The 23,773-nt window shown below is 47.2% G+C and overlaps 1 protein-coding gene across 1 annotated transcript; it reads left to right on the forward strand.

The window, feature by feature from the left end:
* Positions 1-20,392: 20,392 nt before the first annotated feature.
* FAM181A (family with sequence similarity 181 member A) lies at positions 20,393-21,262 on the forward strand. The gene has a single exon (XM_054200804.1). It carries the CDS (start codon positions 20,393-20,395, stop codon positions 21,260-21,262), a length of 870 nt encoding a protein of 289 aa, XP_054056779.1.
* Positions 21,263-23,773: the final 2,511 nt, after the last annotated feature.

Raw genomic sequence — 23,773 nt, forward strand, 5'->3', positions numbered from 1 at the left:
TAAGGAGTTTGCAGCAGTTTAGCGTGGCCTGGGCTTCAGCTGGGAGAAAAGAGGAAAGGCACATGGGAAGCGACTGCTACTGAAATTAAATGAGAGTAAGGCAGTAGCTGTGAGCATCTGGGCCAGGCTCCTCTGCCAGCAACAGTGAGAGGAGGGCATCCCTTACCACCCCGGTAATACGCATATCCAAGAGGTCTGAGGAGGCCCAGCAAGGCCTCGTGTGTGGTCTGGTGCCCCCAGGCAATGGCAGAGGGAGGGTGCTGGCAAGGGAACTGCTCTCCTCCTGCCAACCACCATTACATTTGTCTTCGCTGCTTAAGTCAGAGCCAACTGCTCCCTGCGCTGTCACGCTTCGCCCTCCTGGGCAACCATTAACCGTCTCCTTCGCACAAGATTTCCAACCGAGAGAATACGGCGTCCCCTGGGACTCCCAGCTCCTAGGCATTGAAACATGGCTCTAAATTGAGCAGAGGAAAACAAGGATAGCGAGAGGAAGCACACAGCGTGTATGTACAGTGATCCAGATGCAAACAGCGTGGGCTGCATTTTGCTTTCATCACTGTCCAAGAGCATCCTCGGGATAAGGCTGTTTCCCAGCAAATTCAGGTGACATGAGGGTGCTGCTGCTCTGCTTCCCCGGGGTGGCCAGCAGCCCCAGGGTGACCTCCAGCAGGACCTCAGCCCCAGCAATGGGTTGGGACTGAAAATGGACCCAGTGCTTGCATGAGGGGCACGGAGGCATGAGGGAGAGATGAAGATGCTCCAAAACCTTTCACCTCCCCCCACCAGGCACTCCAAAATTGCGGCTGCACACCAGTACGTGACTGCTGAGCATGCACGGGTAACTCGGTGCTCGGAGGGCTCTGGCAGAGGGTTTTAAGCAGACAACTTAGGTCTCAGTATGATCTTTGCTTATGTTCAATTTTTTCTGTTATGAACTTTGGTTCCCGATCTGCATGGGTGTAATCACTTTCTTCCCTTTGTCTGGGAACAGGGAAGAAGTGAATCGCAAGCCAGCCAATGTGGTCTTTCTGTACTGAGTTTTTTGTTTGAGTGAAACTTTGCAGCATCCTCTGTGAGATGATGTTCTTGAACTTCTTGCATTTTCCAGGCACTTAAAGACACCCTGAATTACAATGTAATTGAAAAATGAGCCTGTTTCTTAGAAATGAAGTGTAACCAATAGCCCCGGTCTGCTGACTTAATAGAGAAGCTTAACATCATTATATCTATATTAATAACAAGGCCAGTTAGCCATTAGCAAGAGCAGTTCATTCATTGCATCTCTCTGACGCTTTCCAGCTTGCTTTTTTTCATGGTAAATGAGTGTTGCTTGTCCTCATTTTCTATTCAGATAATTCCCATTAGCAAGATAAACATAGGAGTGAGAGATCCCACTTCCCCCTACTTCTAAATACGCGCTGTTAGCAAGATGATGATAGAAATAATATCAATCCATGACAGAGGAAAATGCAAAGAGGAGGAGGACCCATAGAGAAAGCAGTTCTGGGGCGGGAGGGCAGGGAAGGTTCGGGAGGAGGGACCTGGAGCCGTGACCCAGAACAGTTCAAGGCTTTCTAGCAACTCACCCCAAGCTAAAAGAGATTCTCTAATGGGCAGCAGTACTGGAGGGCCTGGGACACGGAGACAGACAGCTGAACTCGCTGGGAGCTTATTGTATTTAGCTTTATAGCAAGCTCCTAACTGAATCAATATTAGCCACATATATTCCCACTGGTCTGTCATTCTGCACCACAATCTTGTTTTGAATAAACATCTTGGCGTTTGAGAGGCAAGTCAGACAGCTTGGATGTATTTCATTGACCAGATGCACTTAATATAATCTGCTTGATATAACGCTGTGAAGGATCTGTTCCGTTTTCCTTGTCGCCGGCAGATAATGTGTACTCAACAGGTTAGCGCACTTACCTCAAAAAAAAAAAAATCACAATTCTGCTGGAGACTAGGTATTACCAACTCAGCAAAGTCATCAGTTTAGTGGTGTGTAATAATTTCCTCTCTTCTCCTCACAAAGCTGCTCAGGGGGTAGCTGTTACACTCTGGGCTGCAGGACTACATCGTGTCTCCCCTTCTCCATCCACCTGCTCCATGGGTACCAACCAGCTTTTGCTCTTAATCAGTCAGCACCGTCGTTTAATCAGTTGTAACTAAATTAAACTCAGCTTGAAGCTTGCTGCCTGTTTCAGACCAAAAGAACGATCTCTGTGTTCAGGGGCTTACCTGCTTTTCCAACTGTATCAGTTGCACCGATAAAATGAATTTCTACACCCTTTTGCCTTGCTTCCATCTGCCTGAGGCAGAACAGCATGAAGTCTGGCAAATGGCAGTTCTTAAGGAAAAGCTATTCAGCTGCTGATGTGGAAAATGCAGATGCAACTAAACAAAGTGCAGCCTTTTTTTTTTTTCTTTTTGTTTTGTTTTTTTTTTTTTTTTTTTGTGTCAAAGACACAGCAATCAGAATTTATTTTTCCTACAAGCCTTCCTGGAAATGGATTATCTAAATCTTCTGCCTGCAAATCAATATTCCCACTACCAAGCAATCTCTCCAGAGCCAACAAGCATTCAGGCTCTTAATGCTCACCACAGTTGCTAAACACCGGGCTGGTACGGCTTTTGTACTGGTGATTAGGGCTGCCTGCACACTGCAAACAGCGTTTGTAAATATTTGTGAACCTTCCCCACTGCCCCCCCCCCCCAAAAAAAAAACCCCACGCTGCTGGATTCATCCATGTTCCTGATCCACACACACTAGTTACTTTTCCGGATATTTCTAGAAAAATCCACCCCTTCCTTTATAATTAGTGGTGAAATAGATTTTCCCGACGGGAGCTCAGCCTGTAGAGGACACTAAAGCAAAGGACAATGGTGTGCTGGTACGTTAAGGCTTCTGTGTACCACAGTTGAAAAAAAGAATGCTGAGTGGTTGATGGGCATGCTTGCGCCTTAAAATACAAAAGCGATTTTAGAAAAGAAAACTTCTTAATTTGTTCAGTTCTATTGGATCAGCATGTGCCTGTGTTTTTCTCTATTTTCACTCATTTTTTGGTCACAGCTATTCCTGGGAAAACAGTTCAGATAACAAAATTACTCAGTCCACTGGTGACAATAGGTGGTCAAAAGGTTTTTAAAAGTCACTGTTAAATAAAAAAAAAACAACGAAAAACCCCAACCAGATAATTGTGCTGATCATCTTGTAGGGCCAGTTAACTTCCTCCCCGCCTCCCCTCCCCCCAAAAAAAAGCTTTGTAAAAGGGGGATGTTTCATTCAGGGTATTTGGACCAGGTCTGCAACGACATTTTCAAACTCCACTTATTCCCTGTGCAGCTGGCGTGTGGCATTCACCCCGTGGTGGCTGGCTGCACTGGCCTGGATGTAATCTTGTTTGCAGAGTCAGTCACACACAAAACCAAGAATTACTCTACTGTATGAACAGGGTATTCATTACTTGCTACATCCCATTTTAAAGGTTTCATTCACCCAATCAAGAAACAAAAATGACACAATGTGACCTGGCTGAACTGAGACAAAATGAATTAACCCATTAGCTGGAATGTGGATTACCTAAATAGTCCAGGAAATCATAACTGGATAATTAATGACTAATTCTTAGAAAGAAAAAGAGCTTTATTTTAGTCTCAAGTAGTTTCTGACCAGTGTGCTTGCATAAATATAAACTAAAGGAATAACAAAAATCATAGAATCATTTAGGTTGGAAAAGACCCTTGGGGTCATCGAGTCCAATCATCAACTCCACTCTACAAAGTTCTCCCCTACACCATATCCCTTAACACCACATCTAAACGACTCTTAAACACATCCAGGGCTGGTGACTCCACCACCTCCCTGGGCAGCCTATTCCAGTGTCTGACCACTCTTTCTGTGAAGATTTTTTTCCTAACGTCCAGCCTAAACCTACCCTGCTGCAGCTTGAACCCCTTCCCTCTTGTTCTATCACTAATTACCTGTGAGAAGAGGCCAGCACCAACCTCTCTACAGTGTCCTTTCAAGTAGTTGTAGAGAGTGATGAGGTCTCCCCTCAGCCTCCTCTTCCTCAAACTAAACAGTCCCAGCTCCTTCAATCGCTCCTCATAAGATTTATTCTGCAGGCCCTTCACCAGCTTCGTTGCCCTCCTCTGCACTCGCTCCAGCACCTCGATATCTCTCTCGTATTGAGGTGCCCAGAACTGGACACAATACTCAAGGTGTGGCCTCACCAGTGCTGAGTACAGGGGAACGATCACCTCCCTACTTCTGCTGGTCACGCTATTTCTAATACAAGCCAGGATGCCATTGGCCCTTTTGGCTACCTGGGCACACCGCTGGTGTGCCACACTTCTCAAGAAGAGAAGGAAGAGACTAATGCATCCGCATCAAGCCAGTGAAGCTACTATGCCAGAAATTCTTGCTAGTATTCAACCGAGCCTGACCTAAAGGTGGCACACAAAGGTTAAACAGCAACAATTGTTCGGGGACAGTTTTGTTCCGAGATGTTCTGGGATCACACCAGGCCAATTCAGCTGATGTCATAAGCATCACCAGACTCTTGTTAGATCTAGCGCTTCTTCCCTCAAAACACATTTAGCAGTGTCCCCAGTTTGATCCACTGAGTTGCTTGCGGAGACCCTGCACAGGGAACAGGGTCTGGTCCAGGGTCTGGCACAACAGGCCACCTCTGAAGCAATTCTAACTGGTGACAGAGGTGGGACACTCAAGTGTCTGTGCTCCTTTTCTTAGTGGTGGCCACTGGATTGCAAAAGATACCAGCTATGTTCAAAATCTTGGAACAATCTCTGTCAGAAATCCTGTTGTCAGCTTTGCCCTTAAGATGACATTGCAGAATGACAATCTTTAATATGTTGTTGATTCTGAAAACAAACGAGGTTAATAATAGCAAATCTCCACAAACTATGAGTAAATCAAATTCCTGAAGATCGTGAGAAATTCTGTTGGAAAATAAAGATTCTGCTGAAAGGATATTTCCACCTGCTCACTGCTTTTACCAAGCCTTGGCTACTTGTCAGTGATTAACTCTGGTCTCTTCTCAACACTTCCACACCTAGAAGAATGGCTGATAAACTTCCTTCTGTTCTTCCAGAGTCCTCTAAATCCTAAATTGCATAGAGAGATGCACTTTTTTCATTGATATTTCTTATTTATTTCTCTTGTCTATCTTTTTAGTGATTGTTTCAAGACTCTGCTAAAGTCCAGCTGCAGTAAAAGAGAAGTTTGTGCGGGTGTATGTGTATTTGGAAGGAGATCAGACAGCTTGTGAGTTATCTAGGTCTGAAAAGCTGACAATAGGGTTCTAATGTTTGAAATGAATATTGCTGGGTTCATTACCAAATAAATCTTTGGAAATGTTCTGGGGGCTGATGGGGTACTTCTTTTTGTGGACAACATTCCTCCTGCTTTCCTTGCCTTTCATTATTTATACCTGCCTGATATTGTACCCTTGATGTTCCTGGTATTCATTTATTAGAAAACAGGGAAAGGTTACTTTCCATAATAGCTTTTCACGTTGCATAAGGTAGAGTGCAAAATGACTGCTTTTTGGCTGGAAAAAAAAGATAAAAATCTCTATTGTCACAAATCACTGTCTGCATTTTACGATACTATATCTCTCTGAGCAGCTGCAGTCTAGTGTAGGGATTGCCCTTCTTCAGCAGCATGAAGGTGTCCTTAAACAGCTGGAGATAAGGGAATTCAGAGCCTTACTGAGAACACACCATCGCATTTCCATTGGTAATGAGCAAAGCATCTACGGTACTTTCCATCTGAAATGAGCTTTATTGTAAGCTAAAGATACCAGCAACCAAGAAAAAATGCCATGTCAGGTGGGCAGTGGCCTCCTGAAAGCACCATGGCTCTTGCCCATACACATTAGCCATCAAATTCATCCCTGGGATATCTCCATTATACACAGATGCTTACTTGCACCTACAAGGGAAGGTTTTCTCATTCCTGGGGTTATGAGAGAGATGATTTTGAACCAGAGAAAGGTGTCAGACTGTAAACAGCAGCAGTACTACATAACAGGAAGATGTAAGAATTACACAGTTGCTATATGCAGATATCTCTATCATTTTTTTTTTCCCTCTTGGTTGCTCAAGTTCTGGTTCCTGTGTTTACATGGCAACTTTTATCAAAGACTGCATGAGACAACGTGCTGTGCAGCAACGCTGCCTGAGCAATAGGCTGCGTTTGATTTTTCTGGATCAGGGATCAGTGCTCATGGCAGAGTCTGGATCCAAACATCTCCCTCAATCAGTGAGTTTCTGCGGTGCTCCCTCAGGTCACATACAGGCTCTCGTGGGTGCCTGTGGCATTGCTTAGGCTCATGGAGCTCCTGCAGGGAAAGAGGAGTCCCCATGGCCACAGCCGGGGGCAGGCTGGGTTTAAGCCTGCAGGGATAGAGAAAGGACCCCACGCTCACCTGCCCCATAATTTACTCTTTATGCAGGAGTTAAGAAAGGAAGGAAAAGATGACTTGGACATCATTGTGCTCCACTTCTCTGATCCTTGGTGGTTTTGGTATGAAAAGCTCCTGAATTGGCTTTATTTCTCATGGGTTACAGTAATGTTGGTAGCAGCCAAAGAGCCTGCTGAGCATATAATGACGGCTCCTACCACTTCCTTGCTCTGGATGGCTGTTACATGGAAACGGGGCTGGCTGAAGCAGGAGCAACATTGCTGAGTCGAGACCCCAGAAGTAATTGTTACTAAAGGGAATTCTAACATGAGACATCTTTCCAGCTGTTTTTCCATGCTGGAGCTACACAAAAGCACCCTCCACTCAGTCCCTTTTGTAAACATACCTATGGTGTTTGACTCACTGGGTTGGATGAAGTGACCTTATAGCCAAACTTTGGGCTACACAACCACCTCTCACAAACATCACTGGCCATTTTTCCTTTGTGGCACTGCAGCACTGGGGCTGGGCTGTTGGCTAGACACGTTCTCTGGGCTCTTCAGGTCAGGTGATGTAGGAAGATGCACCATTAACTTCCTGAACAACAAAGTTCCTCAATCCCCGCACCAAGAGATCAGCTTCCACGGAGATGTGCAACAAGGGGAGTTGAAATGAGGTGTCAGGGTGAAGTTTTTCTTTTCTCTCTTGTGTCAAACTGCCCCTGCTGCCCCACTGCCCCAGGGTCCCCAGAGGAGGAGAGGTACCCCTCAGTGGAGAGGAGGCAGGTTGATGGCACATTTTTCAAATAAAGCTGCATCTGGATTTACATGAACAAGCCACCCATTGAAATGCTTCAGCATTTTCAAAAAACCTGATTAAAAAGTTGGACTTCTAGCTCCGAGCAGGAAAGGACTGCAAATAAGACATCGCCTCTCTCCTCTCACTCTTCTATTGGGGGAATTTTACATAAATTAAAATTAATGCATTTTTTCAACTAGGTCAGTGGAATGTAAATGTTCTGTTCCAGGGAGGATTATACATCGTAACTCAGTTAAGGGATGCACAGCACAGTTCAATCCTGCTGCATTTATCAAAGCTGAGCTGTTTGGAGCAGAAAGCAACCAAAGTTTTCCTACCAAACACTTCATTGCAGTATCTGAAGGCTCACGGGGTTGAGGATGGGTATTTGTCTCGCTCCTGGGAAATCTCAAAAGCTTTGGCTTTTGTCTATGTATCAAATGTGTCCTCAAAAGTGGTCATGAAATCTGTAGGAATAAAATGGGACAGCAGAAACAGCCCATCTCAGTGCTTTTTAGCCCCAGCGGGAGCATGCCTCCCCTGTGTTTGCAGGCCAGGCAGAGCAGCTCGAGACTCAGCGGCAAGTTGAGCAAAATTGAATTTGTGCTGCCCCAGGAGCATGGGGCTTGGCTGCTCCTGCCGCCAGGCCCACATCTGGCTGCCAGCTGTGTGCTGCCCTCAGCCACTGCCTACTGCATTTATACTTTGATCCCATAGTCAGCCCTAGATGCAGACACTGTGCCACTGAAGTACCACATCTGAACCCTTGATGGGGGTCTGCAAACCAGCAAACAATAAAGAATGTAATTTTGTATGTCTCTATCTCTCTGGCTTGGATTTTTTCCCAGTTCCCCAAATCTGCAAGCACGTACACACTCATGTGTACCGAAATGAATGGCCACCCTGACTTCCAGTCACCCTGGAGAGATGCTTCAGAGGTGAGCAGGCGTGTGGGCTGTTTTCAGAACTGGACTGGGGCTTTTGTTTTGATGGGCTCAGTACTGTGTATTCTGGTGTAAGAAAAAATACAACAGCAATCAAAACAAAACCTTCTCAAAAAAATAACCCATTTTTTCATGATGGATGACACTTTGAATTATGTCTTCTCCCCTTAGAGCAACCTCATCTTTCTTGTAAAAAAGCATCATAAGTAAATTTTTCAGAGTTGCAGACTTCTTTTTACAAGCATCAAACCAAAATTTCTATGAATGCAGAATAGCCCCGAACAAACTTGTCAATACCAGGTGGAAGGAAATGGGACTTTGTTTTTCACAAGGTTCCAGTACACCTTCTCCTTGCCTCGCACTGCACAATCATACCCAGGATGCATTTTCCCATTCCTTCAGATAATAAATGCTCTGGTGAATGAGATGAAAGGTCTCTCTAGTCCAGTATCCCACCTGAGATGACAGTCTTTGTGGATATTTAAGGAAGGACAGAGGAAGTACGCAGTGATCTGTACCTGATATCCTCTTCTGGCTTTTGACAGCCAACAGTTGCAGAAGTCCCTAAGCTAAAGGTTGAAAGTGGACTTTTCAGCTTAATAATGGTCCTTTATGGCATGACTTTGTCTAAATCATTTTTGATTTCATTTATACTGTGGCAACAAGTCCCACGGTTTAACGCATCATGTGGAAAATTCCTTCCTTACGGTTTAGACCTACTGCATGATAATTCAATTTGTTACCCCTAGTCCTTGCATTGGAGAAACATAAATTAACCTTGTCCTCTTTGCCTTCTCCATGCCATCGGTGATTTTGTGCATTTACATCAAGCTCCCTCAGGTAGTTTTCTTTCCAAGCAGAAAAGGTCTGCTTTAGTCTTTCCTCATCAATAAACTGTTCCAAACCTCAGGCCATCCTTGCTACCTGTTTTATACCTTTTCTAAAGTTATTAGCGCAGTGCTGTAATACTGTTTTTTATTCTATTTTATTGTGTTCTCTCATTCAGCAATTCCTGCTATCCAATTTGCCTTTTGACTGCTGCAGGGAATGAGTGATGCTTTCAGAAACCTCATACCTTAGTTTCAGTTACCCAAGATCTCTTTCTTGAGTGCTGCTATCTAGAGCCCGTCACTGCAGATGTATAAGTAGAGTTATTTTTTCCCTAAGTGCCTTACTTTGCACTTGTCAATACTGAATTTCATCTGGCACTTCACTGTCAGTTGGTATTATAAGCTTCTTCTGCAACAGTCAGCTTTAGCTTTGATTATTATGAATAATTTTGTATCATCTGCAAACTTTGCCAGCGTTCACTGTATTTGACATGCCACATACAGAGATGGTGAACAGCACTGATCCCAGCGTAAGCCCCTGGGGCACTCCTCTGATAAATCTGCCTCCAGTCCAGAGGAAGTGTTGCTTTATTTATTCTGTTATTCATAAAACTACCTCTCACATTACTCACCTTTGTTCCTTGGGGTGGAGGCTGGCGGAAGCTCTGCATCGGTAGCTCAGCAATTTCATATTTGAGCTCTTTTAGCACATTTAGTTGAATGACATCTCGTCCTTGTGGTTTGATCCAGGTCAGTTTATCCAAGTGGGTATGCTTTACAGAGGTTGTCCCTGCTTCTCTTTACCAAAGATGTACCACCTCACCGTCAAAGCTCCAGCTCTGGGAATGATGCAAGTGTAAAGACTTGTTTACAAGAAAATGTCAAACTTTTGCATCTTCCTAATCCCTAAAAGAAGATCCCTGTACACCTAGGTTAAGCTCTTAAACTGAGGGTGATTTCTCCACCGGCTCAGGCCTGGGGACTCCTTCAGTATCCAAAATTTAAATTCTATTAATTATAACTGGAGAACTGTTTTAAATATATTGCATTGTAAACCTGAAGAGCTTGAATTAGCCTTCTATTGAGCATGTAACAGAGTGCAGTAATCTCCTTCTGAGAACTATTGTCCAAAAAAGGGAGTTAGGGGGAACTGACTGCTGCTAATCAAATGTTAACTTTGTAGAGTCCACCTGAATAAGCTTGCGTTGGCATCTGTTGAGTTTCACATAAGCTTGTGCTTATGTATTTCCCTGAACTGGGATCTATAGCAACACATATGTAGGTTTATACTTCTTACAGGTGGGAAGGAGACTCCTAGCTGGACAGCATGCTGCGTTTTGGCCCTTCCTTTTCCCATTTACTTTCAGTGCAGGCAGCTCTACGGTCTACAGATCTTTCTCTGGTAAGCAGATGCAGAGTTTTGCTTCAGCCAGGCTGGCAAACTGGTAAGCCACTGGTCTCTTCTAGTTTACCTTGTGCCATCCCTCTGTGCTAGAACAAACAGCGATCGCTAAATTGAGGATTGCCAAAGCTGAGCCAAAGTATTTCTTGTGCCACTCTCTTGGAGGAGAGATCCACACAATGGTGCACTCACCTCTGTCCTCGCAGCCTGGCTCCACAATATACTTCGTGAAGAAAATAACACAAATTCTGACTAAGTATTTTAGGTATGAAAAACTCCTCAGATATAAAAGCTTCATCAGATATAAAAGCCTGTTAGCTTTTGTTGCTAAGGTGCAACTCATACTGCAAGTGACAGACATTTAAGCTACTATTAGAAATAGCTGTGAACACTTCTCATTCACCACGAGCTACTGATTATAGAATTTTGTGAGTGAAGCGCTACTTTAAAGCATCATCTATCCGGATTGATTTCTGTCGTCCCCATGATGGATCAGACCTGGTTTCCCAATACCACTGTCTGTCCTGTGAAGCCCTGCACATGCCTGGCAGCTCAATGCACCGTTCTGGCTTGTGCAACAGTGACAGACTTTCCCATGTACCAGATCCACTGGGGCAGAGAGAAAAGAAGACAAATGGTGGACTTGGCATCAGACTTGCAAAAATCAGTTTGGCCACCCAACTTGGACAAGATATTCCTATTGCTATTTGTTGTAAACAAATAAAATATTCATTTTGTTTCTTTATTAGCATTCTCTCTGCAAAAGATGGTTGAAAAGACTGTGTTAGGGCCAATAAACATTCAATAAACATTCTTGTTCTTTCTTTCTTTATTTATTTATTTAATTTGTTTCAGCGTATTGCTCTCCTGTTCTAGACCCCTTACATTGCTGCCTCCCATCAACACCCACCTATAGCCTCCCAGTGGAAATAAACACTGTGATATCCCAGACAAGCAGAGTGTTAATCTACTCTCAAGTATGCTGCTTTTGTGATTTTAATGGAAAACTCATTGGGGAACCTAATTTGGCACCTGTAGAAATCCATGCCCAGCTCAAATTTGGCTTCAGTGGGAGTAACAACCCCAGAACTGCTGTAGCAAACACCCGAGGTCCAGCGGAGAATTATTCTGATCACTGATGCTTCACTTAATAATGGCTTTGTGATTTATTCAATTTCTTCACTGCAGACTCCATTTTCCTCTGAAATTCTTCCTATGAATGCAGGATGGGCCCCGGAGGGCTGGACTTGAGCATCTGGAAGGTGCTGAGCACACTCAGGCACCAGAGAACTGAGGAAGCTTCGAGGCTGCGCAGGGTTTTGCTCAGGCATCTTTGAACCTTTTGCTTGTGCAAGAGAACTCCTGAACACAGAAGCTCATTTGTTTGCCTGCAGCAGCTTCTCCTACTGCACATCGTTTAAGAAGCAGCATGTGTCAGGAGAGCACCTCCCAAATGCACTCTGGCATCACGGCGTAAAGGGTGAGAGGGGAGTAAGGGAATTTTCCCTGCTACTTTTGTTATAAAAAATAATCATAACCCTGATGTTGGCTTTTCTGGCCGGAGTAAATCGCGTTTCTTTGGCAGCTGCTGCCCAGGCAGGATCATTGGAAAGAGGAAAACGAGCAGCGCGAATTTGCGGGCGCGGAGGCGGTGCCAGCCCGGCTCCCACAGTGCGCTCTAGCGGCACCGCCGCGCCAGCGCCCGCGGGGGCCGGGGGCGACGGGCATCAACGCCCACACTGCTGGCGTCTGGGTCTTGCTGTAAAACCAGCTGGGGACTCAGTGCCTCCCTGCCCTTCCCCGGAGATGGTTTCAAGGCCAGGCTGGACGGGGCTTTGAGCAACCTGGTCTAGTGGGAGGTGTCCCTGCCCACGACAGGGGGTTGGAACTAGATGGTCTTTAAGGTCCCTTCCAACCCAAACCATTCTATGACTCTATGATTCTATGGTTTATGGAGACGCGAGTGCTGCTCCCTCCTGCTCTGTGGTTTCGAGGTACAAATACCATCAGTGCACTCCTGGGAAAGGCACATGGGCAGAGGTGGCTGTTCCCTGGAGCAGAGGGACGTGGCAGACAGGAGTTTTCCCCAGCTGATGGCCACGTATCTGTGTTAGAACAGCCTGTGAATCAAATGCATCACGCCAAGAGGCAGCCCCTGGCATACCAGCTTAGCCCCAAGATGCTTGGCACAAGGCTGCAGGTTTGGGCACCATCAGAGCAGTGAGGACGGCAGCAGGCAGCACTGCAGAGAAGCGCCTGTTTCTCCTGTCCGTATGATAGCCATTGCCTCTCCCGGGAAAATTTCTCCATCTAGCCACCTTGCAGAAAAGTGGGCCCTGCAATGCTCCTTGTCCCTGGGTTGCTCAGCAAGTACAGCATGCTGTTTACATTTCCCGGCACTCATCTCCCGGGGACTCTTCCAGGGCTTCCCAGGGCGACCATCAACAGCAGCTGCAGCCCTCCTCACCTTTCCATACTCCTTTGAAGCATAAGGACAACTTTGGAGAAGGACATTTCCAAAATCGGGATGGAGGGATGACACTGAACTTGGTGCTACATCCTCAAGCAGCTTCTGCTTACAGTAGAGACGGTTGAATTTCCCAAACTATGAATAGTGCTAAAGTGATGAGTCAAGACAACAGACAGCACAGAGAGGATTTAGAGGTCTCTGTGGAGTTTTTGCAAGGCCTTCTGCATGGATAATTCAGCCCAGCTAGGCTGGACAGTGAGCCTTCATCCTAGCATGCCTCTGGAAGGGACATTTGGGGTTGGAAGAGCTCCCCAGTAGCTCCCATATTGCAGATCACCAGGAGAGTTTGACAGTGTGGTCCAAGAAGAGGGGTGTAGTTCATCAGCTGTTTCTAGCTGTCATTATAGGTTAGAAGGGATTTATTTTGGTTCAACAATAATGACCCATCTTATTTCTAACTTTGTTTCTCAACAGAGAGAAACTAAAATAGTAGTTAGGGTTAGTTTTTATTCTCTATATCAATGTTATGTATGAAGTATCTCAAACAAGTGTGCGTCTGAGGGCAATTTGTGCTGCACAAACACAGTCTGAGCCGGGATCGCAATGTCACAGACACACAGTATGTTACAGCCACTGTGGCCCGTCAATGTGAAGAGAGAAAGGAGATCAAAGACGCATTTCTTGCTCAGACACTATCTTGCTCACCAAAGCTCTTGTCCTGCTCTGCACTCTGTGGGGTGTTTCGGCAGCGCTGGTGGGCAGACGCCTTGTCTGGAAATGCAATGAGACAGGCAGGCAGAAGGAAATGTTAGGGGTATAACCCCAGACTGGTGCCTTGCTAGAGAGCTGCCCACCTGCAGCTCATGGTCAGACCACCGCAGGGGGCCAGCTGAAGGCTGCCCCCACCTTGTCTCACTGCCAAGGGCTGCGGGGCAAGGACAAGTCCCTGGCTAAGGAAATGCAAGTGCAGGAGTTACGGGGGTCCTTTTCTGGCTGTACCCGAGCTGGAGAGCCCGGCACTGATTTCACTGCAGAAACACCCGCGTGGAGAAGCTCCATTCAAGAAAGTGGAGCAGGGAACAGGGCTGTGAGCCCAGCCAAAACGTGGGCAGGAGGAGCACTACCCTGGCATTGCTCTTCTGTACCGTAGGTTTGAGACCCAGACTCAACCCCTGTCCAGAGCTTGCTGTGCATTTCTGTTTTGGCAGCTTTTAAGAGAAGGTCTTCACCTTTTCACATGCTCATATTCATATCTGTATTTTTTAATCCTTTTTGCGGCGCTATTTCTCATCAACAGAAGCTCCACGTAGCACTTGGCACTGAATTCGTCGCTGATCTTGAAATACTTAATTACTCCAGAATTATGTAAAGAAACCTATATTTGGCCCTGCTGCTGCTTCTCAGTGCATACCTGCTGTGTGGGGAGGCAGGATTTAAACCTCCAGAAGGACCAAAGCAAGGCCAGGCTCATTTTTAAACAATATCTAATTTACCAGAAAGAGAGGCAGTGATAGGCAGGATGGGATTTGATCACACCTAATTATGGAGTGTAATATTTGGATACATGGATACAATATTGCCATGGGTGGGGTTTTTTTTCTGCCCAGAAAAACAAAATTTTCCTTAAAGAAACAGCTGTGTCCTGCCTGCAGCCTGCAGAAGAATGGCATTAGTCACGTGCAGTCCAACACGTAGCACAATTGTGAAGTTCGCTCTATGAGACTGACAGGAGCTATTCATATCGGCCCCCTCCACCATCTGCCTGAATGGCAGGCTGTGGGGCAGCAGCAGCCCCCCCTCGCCGCCTCTGCGCGGCCTCAGCACTTGGTGCCTGCTCAAAGTCTGTCCCCAAGTGCAGAAAATCGGGGATTGAAAGCAAAGAGAGGATGTCACTCAGGTCAAAGCAGATTGTCAAGATGAAAAAAAAAAGGGGGGGGGGGAAGAGTTAAAGCTTCGTCCGGTGGGAATGCCAGGTTGCTCTTCTCCTGGGAGAAGAGGTATTGGCTTCAACAAGAGATGAGGAGGGAGAGCAAAGGGGATCACCAGACAGCACGAGTCTGGGAAGAAATCCCATATTCTCTCTCCTTCTTCCCTCCCTGAGCTTAGAGGACTCAGCTCCGGGGCAGGACCAGGCTGTGTGAGGGTCAGTGCCACAGGGAGACATCCCCGCTGCTGTCTGCAGTGCTGGCGTGCCAGGGTGTGGGAAGGGATGCCGAGGGCTTTGGCTGCATCCCTGTGCACACACTGTCAGACATCCCTTGGGGGCTGATGGCAGGGACCACAGACCTGCAACCATAGTCACAATTTGCCTGTCCCAGATGTCCTGCAGGTCCTTGGACCAGGAACCAGGCTGCTAGCTTTGCCCACACCAGTTTTCTCAAAGATGAGTTTCATCCTCAGAAATATTTATGAGGGTAACTTAGAGGTTTTTTTCTCTTTCAAAATGAACCTGTAGGTCCTGGGATGGGCAGGCTCACGTCCCATGCTGGGACCAGGCTCTGAGTCCAGAGAAAAATCTGTTTGGAGGCTTGAACACCATCAGTGCCCACTTTTGAAGGTCAGACTAGATGGAGAGGGATTCATTTTCATCCTACGACCTGTTTTTCCGTCTCATTTCTGGACAGTGACATCTTTCCTCATGGCAGAAACTCCTGCTATCAGTGCCTGAGGTGTGTGGCTCAGAGTTACTACAATCCTCTCCTCTTCCATTGCATTCACTCCTGAGGTCACCCAGTTCTTGCGTTATGATTTTAAATAACATCTTCCATGTTTATGCCATCAGTGCATCATTAATATCCCTCCACTTCAATCACTGTCAACAAGAAATCTTAAATCAGGACCCCAGAGGAAGAGCTTTAGTGGTCTTCCTCCATCCCAATACTTGTCCTCTTCAAGCCGATACTTCTGGTTTCACCATGAGCCACCATCACCTTCCCTCAGGCTCCTGGATCTCCTCAGAACCCTTGCTCTCTCTTTTTCTGAGTGTGGAGACAGACTAGATGCTTAGGAAACAGCAGGTGAGTGAAAAGATATCATGCATCTGAACAAAAAAAAGGGACAATTCACAGGTGGCCCATCTGGGAATTTTCCAGCTTATTTTCTTACCATGTTTCAAAACAATTGGAGCCCATTGTCCCTTTGCTTCAAAGTGCACATTCATTAAGCTCAACAAGGAATCACAGGACTGTGACCCAAATGGGGCAAAATACTTGAATTTTTCCACAAAACAACAGAAATTTGGGGTTTTCTCCTCTCCTCTCCTCTCCTCTCCTCTCCTCTCCTCTCCTCTCCTCTCCTCTCCTCTCCTCTCCTCTCCTCTCCTCTCCTCTCCTCTCCTCTTTCCTCAACAGAAGGAAGGAAAAACCTCCAAGGAATTTCTAAGGAAAATCTTTTGACCATTGTTAAGAAGCCTTATTTTTCAAGGAAAAATCTGAAAGATTATTATTTTTTTTTAATTAATGGAGATTGCTTAGTTTTAACAACCATGGGGCTGTTAAACCTGAGCACCTATTGCTCAGTCTAGGATGGAGAAAAAGCTCTGTTTTAGGGGAGGAAAAAGAATTTTGAGTAAACTAGTGCCAAAACAGTGACTTCTGTATCATCTCTGTAGCGCTCAGCTGGGCACTGAGCTGCTCTTTGCTTTACAGACCATTAAAACAACAGTGATTTGGGTGTTCATGCTGTTTGAACTGCTCAGGGCCCTTACAGTGGAGGGACCCCGACCCCAGTTAACAGTGTGCGTTGTGGTTAGTGGGTCTGCTGGTGCTGTTAGTGGGTCTGCTCCAGCCTGATGCTGAAATACCTTTGCTGAATGGGCCCCTCAGCCTGGAAATAAGCTGTGGGAGGTTTTGGTGTAGAAGTGGCTAAAGGTTGACATCGCTTACAATGAGTGACACTTTAAAAACACTTCACAGATATTTTTGTGTAAGGAAATCTTCTTTTCTCTCTCCTTTATTCAGTCTTGAAGGAAATGCCGTGAGTTTAGGAGAGACCTGGCTGCAACTTTGAAGTGAATGGATTTGTTCTTGTGTTTTACTTAAAAAAAGGAGTTAGAAAACTTCACATACCAAAAATTCCCAAGAAGACAGCTGTCAGGGGGTGACATGTCGGCTATGAAGTGGCTCTCCAGCTGGTCCCTGTCTGCATGCTGGGAAGGCATGTGGAGACATTTTTTCAATTGCTGTACTAGTTTGACACGTTCACAGTGGAAAATGATGTATCATTCTTGAGCCTTTGGTTGGTGGACACTTCAAAGTGCATTGGATCCTCAGAGAGGAGTGCCCTATTGTTAATTGTTCCTTTCACATGTACATTGGGATGAACATGGCGAGAGCAGTGAGGAACAAAAGGGCTCCGGTGGCCTCTTAGAGAAAACTCTGTGCAGCTCAACCTGAGTCTGACCTTGAAAGGGTGGGTTGCTCTGGTTTTTAAATCCTGCTCTCCAGTTCATTCCCCTCCGGCTCCCCGCCGTTACTCAGCTGCAGGGGAATGGGATGCCGGAGCAGGGAGCGCAACGGCGTACGGGGAGCCCCTCCACTGCTGCCACGTGGTGCCAAAGGAGTCAAGTCCTGAGCAAGCATCCTTCCAGGAGGGGACAGGCATGACTGGAGTCTGGGGGCTTGGAGATGGCCTCTGCAATAGGTGTGTTGGAGGGGTGTCAGGGTTCCCTTATCCTCCAGTAAGCAAGAGAGCCACATCAGCTCTCCTCAATCTAACTGGCCCACTAGCCCTCAGTCTCAGAGCACAGCCCGTGGGTCTTGAGCCCCTGTGATTGGATATAGGGTCTCATAATATGTGGCATGAGTTTCCCAGGCCTCTGAGGACATAGTTCATTAACATGTTGAGACAATCCTTTGCTTCCAGGCACCTGTCCTGTGTTTCTCTGTCTCTCCCTCTCACCCCCTTGGGCAACCAACTAGATCTGTTTAGAGACTGCACTGTGCGACCTGATGTGCAGGTTGTGTTCAAATGCTCAAGCACAGGAGGCAGTTGGTTGCTAAAAACAGAGATGTGATCCCTTGGCATGCATGTCTCAATGAGCTGGACAAGCTCTCCTGGTAGCCTTAGCTGCAGAGAAGGATCTCTGTTGGGTCACAGAGGGGCCAGGCCCCGAAATAGATGCTCAGGCAGGTTGACTGGAAATTGACCTCCGACAAAATGAGCAGAATGGAGAAGATTGTGCAGAGATTCTCATGCTGGCGCGAGGCAGATGATAGAGGCTGCAGGCAGAGCTAGCTGCCCCAGGTCTCCCACGGCATGAACGGCTTCTGAAATAGAAGCTGGGAGGGGAGAGGCACATCTGTGATGGCAAATCAGCCACTGTGTTGCAGCCTGCCACAGTGCCAAAGGCTCTGTAGCATCTTCTGCTGCAGGATATCCTGGCCCTGGGATCTCCCTAGACCTGAGACACCTGAGCCCGGGTGCCAGCACATGTGGCTCGGGACAGACTGGGAGAAATGATGTGAATAGCGATGGCAGCACTGGGCACACCAATATGGGGACACTGAAGAGTCATCCCTGAGGCCTCTGCCCAGAGTTTGTTATAATTTGAATCTTGTCCTTCTCTGAGGAAAATGAAAGTAATAGAAATACAGTAAAATAACCATAAAATGTAGCTGGTTTCAACACTCAGTTCTCAGGCTTTTGGTGCTTTATATCAGTAAGGTAGATTTTACTTTCAAAACGGCTTGGACTTCAGTCCCTGCTTTCCCCAAGGCATGTGTGTGTTTAGTCCAGAGCTGGCAGCACCTCCCTGAGGGTGGGTGCACACCTCCTGTGCCCCTCTCCACTCTTCTCCCACGCAGGGTGCTGCGGGCTGGAGATGGGGAGCAGTGCTGCTCTGGCCACACGAGACAGCGGGTCCCAGGCTGGCACACGGGCTCTGTGTCCTGTGTCCGGTGCACACTGAGGGCAGCCCTTCTGCTCTCCTCTTCCTCCAGCTCCTGGTTTTACCGTGCTATTAAGTTATTGCCACCCCTTAGGGACAAGCCTGCGAGAAGGCGGAGGGCTCACATAGCTCTGGATCAGTAAAGGAAGCAGCTCAATTAGCATTTCACACGCCTTTTCTTCCCTCTCTTCTTACCTTCCCTGCAGCGGGCATGCTTTCCCCTTAAAGGATTGTCCTGTTTCTGCTCCTTGCCAGCGTTGGCAGGGTGACAGTAGTCGAGTGTGCAAACTTGTGCTATTGTCCCTAGGCCAGGGGGAGTCATGGAGACCCACTAATATGACACAGGAAAATGTTTGCTGATGGCAATTCTATGGGCTTTGTCTAACTCTTTCTCCATCATGACGACTCGATTTAAGTCTCTAACTGTTTGACTACAGATGCAAGAGTACTATCCAACTCCATCCTTTTGTCCGGGTAGTTTGAATGGGTAATTCAGCTTTTGTGTAACTCAATTGAGGGGGCAAACATAAAGACAAGATTCTTGAGCGCTCAAGCTCCCTTTCCATGGATATCTGCACATCTCTTTAGAGATTTGTTCCTTTCCTACCTTTTTCTGACATCATCCTCCCCTTAAAAAAAAAAAAAAAAAAAAAAAAAAAGGGCTCTGATGGGGAACGGTTAAAAGTAGGCTAGCCCAGTCCCCCGTATTACATTGTCCTGTGCCAATGAAGCATGGTTAGTATCAGCCCTCAGACAGCTTTGGGGAGTGTGGAGAAAACGGTGTCAAAACTTTCCTAACTCATCCTCAGCGTTTTCACTTCAGCTTGTGCCATTTTTGAAAAGAAAGGCCTCGGTAGGGGTGAAGAGGATAGGGGAGAATGGTAGAAATTGTGGGGAAATTATTGTATTTATTAGCTGTCTTTCTGTGGCTGTCGCCATGGCGACAATTTGTGATGGCAAAGAATGCGAGGAGGGGAGGCTGATGCCTGATTGGGATGCTTTGTATTTGGCAAAGTGGCTTCTGATTGGCCTGGGAGAGCCCCGAACTCGCCGGAGTCGATATTCATTCAGCTTGCTCAAGTGCTCGCTAAACTGCGTCCAAACACTGGCGGGCCCCGGCTGCCTCCGCTGAGGTTGGTGGTGTGTAACCTGCCTAACGAGATTAGCAAGGAAGGGGCTCTTCTCCCCAGCGACGCCGCCAACGCCGCCAGCACCGGCCAGAAAAGCCACCGCGCGCCAGGGTGAGTGTCCGTGATTGCTTGTGGGGAGGTGGGAGCAGCCGCCCCGGCTTCTTCTTTTCCACCTAAGCGCTATCTAACAAGATTAAGCACCGGGATGGCCGGCGTCCGCCGGACCATGCGTGCCGGGGCAGCAGTGCGGGGCAGTGGGCTGCGGGCACACGGCGGCTCTGCCGGGAATTTGCCAGCACGGAGGTGAGCTGATGGACAACTTGTTTGTGTGGCTGAGAAGTTTGACATATTCCCTCACTTCCACCCTCCCTCCATTTGCCTAGTGCTATTTGAACTGAGGCTTCCCGCTTTTAAGTCTGCCCGTCGTTTTTTTTCCCAGGTTTGTCCAGAGGCGGATTATAAACTTTTCATGGGAAACTCTGCACGGCACATCCAGTGAGATGGCATCAGACAGCGAGGTAAAGACCCTCCTGAACTTCGTCAACCTGGCCTCCAGCGACATCAAAGCGGCTCTGGATAAGTCGGCTCCTTGTCGCCGGTCGGTTGACCACAGAAAATACTTGCAGAAGCAGCTCAAGCGGTTTTCCCAGAAGTACTCACGGATCCCGCGGTGCCACCCCGGCAAAGCCCCCGAAAGCGGCTGGCGCAGGGTGGCGGAGGACAGGGGACGTGGCCCCCAGCCTGAGCTGCCCGACCCCAGCCCCCACGGTGGGGCTACCGCCGAGAAGGCGCTGCGGGCAGCTGGGGCGGAGGAGAGCCTCGCCGGGGAAGGGGTTTTGCAGGAGCAAAACCCCGAGGCAGCCAGGCCGGACCAGGTGCCCATGAGGAAGCGACAGCTCCCCGCCTCCTTCTGGGAAGAGCCGCGGCCAGCCCCGAGCCTGCCGGCCAGGGCCTTTCCTGCCGGCATCGAGGGACTCCCGGCCCCCAAAGACCCTCCTCCCTATGAGGGGAAGAAAAGCAAACGCAGCTCAGACACCGCCGGCCCAGAGAGCCCCTCTGAGCCTGCCCCGCATGCCGGGGACAAGGACCCTGCTGGCGTCCTCTCGGCCCGGGCGGGTGCCTGGACCTGCTGCCCCTTCCCCTGCCCCGGGCCGGGGGTGTACCAGCCCCCGGGCACGCTGGCCCCATCGCCATTCCCCGGGCTGGGGCTGTGGAGGAAGAGTGTGGCTGCGCTGCCGGCTGAGGTGCCGCATTTCTGCAAGGAGGCCGACAGCACGGGGCAGAAACTCTACCGGCCCGTGGTTTTGAAACCCATCCCCACGAAGCCCACCGTCCCCCCACCGATCTTCAATGTTTTCGGGTATCTTTAGCCCCCCGGGGTCGTGGCGGGTTTTAGAGTCACAGCGAACACGGTAGCTCCTGAGGGTGAATTGAGACGCCCGGTTGGGCACCATGGAGGGAACGAGGCCGGCAATCGCACCCTCTTCCTCTTGGGTGGGTTGGAGTGAATTAGTGACTGTGGGGAAGCTACTCAGGCTCCGCTCTCCTCTCACTGCACGGGTGTAAATCGGGAATAAGCCTTACGAAGCTGGTGGGATGGAGGATGAGGCAAAGCAGGGCTCTTTCATCGACAGGCATTGTCTGAGCCGCAGCGCGCAGGGCTGCAGGCCATTCACACCCACACTCGTAACACCTAGGAGACCTCCTCCATGTGGGAACATCTTCTCGGGGTTGCCCTATGGCGGCAGCAGCAAAATGAAATGAATTAAACCCATTCAAAGAGTTTTTGTACTCTAAAGTAATTCCGGAGAAGTCAAGATATTCAGGTCACTTCCTTTTGCGTGCAAGAGACTGGAAGGACAGTATTTAATGTAGAAACCACGGCTGTGGATTGATTTAAGCTCTTCTTGTATGTAAACACTGAGAGAATTAAAAGAAAAAAATTAAGGGAAGAAAGGAGGTAATTTTATTTCGGTAATTCTGCAAATGCAGTCTGTTTATTCTTGCCCCACTGGGTAGAGGCAGGTTTGGTTTGCAACTGGTGGGTGGATATGAGGACTGAAATCTCTGCCTATTCAGCGTGAGGTAAATCAAAAGTAATTCTGCTGGGGCTGGGAAATTACCTGTTGTTAAGCTGGTGAAAACGAAAGCAGGATGAATTTCCACATCCTGAAATGTTCTGCATCAACAGAACAAATGAGAAATCGTATTAGTTGAATACAAAGCCATAAAGTATGATAGAAGAAAAAATGGAATAGCCTGCCTTGATTTCTGGCTCGCAGACATCTTTTATCTTGCCTGATTTTAAGATACTATCACAAGACCTGGCTGCAAATGGTTTGCCCGTTGTTTTCCCAATTATTTTAAGAAATTTGCATTAGAAAAGTTAATAGTTTTTTTCTTTTTTTCTAAGTTAGGTTTCTTTTAAGCCCATGGAGAAAGTGGTGCTAAGGCACAGAACATGAGATCTGAAAGGTTTAATACTGCAGGTCTATATCTATTCAGTTATACTGGAGTAAATCACTGAGGTCAGAGAAGTGGATTATGGGGGAAAAAGGGCCAGAGAATGGGCACCTGTGATGTCCCAGGGCCTGAACCTGCTCTTTCTGAAGCTAATGGGAACTTCTCCCAGCATTCAATAAAAAGTGGCCTTGATGGTCTTGGTCTCTGGCTAGCATGGCTTCCTATGACTCTTCGCATCTCTATAAGGGGAAAAACAGGCAACGCTTCTTTTGAGCGCATTTCAGTCAGGAAAAAATTATTGTATCAAGCAATTATAGAGTATCATTTTGGATCTTCTGATGGGGCGTGGTGTTACATAACCAGGTTGCAACTTTCATTGGGATACGAACTACTCTCAGGCTAAAAATAGCTCATTCTTTCCCCCAACCTCACAGTACGTCCCACCAATGTTTACTTTTATGGAAATAACGTCTGTAATGTGTTAGTCCAGCAGGCCAAAAGTAGACAGAGACATGGCTTTTGGTGCTTTCTCCCTGCTACCAGCACTTAATATATGTATCAAGCCTGTACAGGTTACTCCTATAGGAGAGGAAATGGCTTTGGTAGCACATACCTGCAACTACATGCAAGGTGCAAGGTGGTAAAGAGCTGATCGAAGGGTTAAAATCAGGTTAGCTCTTGATCCAGAAGTGAGGATATGAATATATTTAGATGTCTTTCCCTTTTTGTCTTTTTGGAAAAAAAAATCCATGAGGAGACTCTGCCCCTCTCCACGAGAAGAAGCTAACAGAAACCAGGGGCAGTACTCCTGTTGAAGTTGATGGGAGGAGAACTATGGCTCTGAATTTGCAGACCTGCAGGCAAAGAATTCTTTACATGGAAATAGGAGCGCTTTCTCACACCAATAGCTCTGTGGCACCGTTGTAATCCAGGTGAAGCCAGATGCTAGCCTGTCCAAGTGCGGTCAATGCAAAGCAGCCTCCTTGGCATTGGTCTGGATTTCCATCTGGGTGACCAGAGCAGGTCGTGCCACGAACCACAAGTATTGCAGTGATTGCTGTGGACAAGTGTTGCTGCTTGAGTTCAGAAGGGAAATTTGAAAGTGCTGCGAATTGCACCAGAATGTGGATTTCTATCAGAATTAAAATACTTGGCAAAGTGGATAGCCTCCGTAGGAATTTTGTTTCTGAAGAAATCCAGAGAAAGAAGAGAGTTAAAATCAGGTTTCTACCTCCTGGATATTAAATTCTTTGTTTTCTTTTTCTTCTTTTGAACTGTTTCTTATTTGAATATATGTTTGCTGTACATTTTCCATGTAGTAGAATAGCACATTTTTAAGTTACAATGAAGGATTGAACCAGACCATTCCAAATGACCTCCGACACACAGATATTTATGCACTTACCCTCAGATTTAAA

The sequence above is a fragment of the Rissa tridactyla genome, chromosome 4 (genome assembly GCF_028500815.1).
Source record: "Rissa tridactyla isolate bRisTri1 chromosome 4, bRisTri1.patW.cur.20221130, whole genome shotgun sequence".
In the NCBI taxonomy this organism is placed as follows: Eukaryota; Metazoa; Chordata; class Aves; order Charadriiformes; family Laridae; genus Rissa; species Rissa tridactyla.

Coding starts and splice junctions, on each gene's coding strand:
- FAM181A (XM_054200804.1), top strand. CDS start 20,393: ATGGCATCAGACAGCGAGGTAAAGACCCTCCTGAACTTCGTCAACCTG.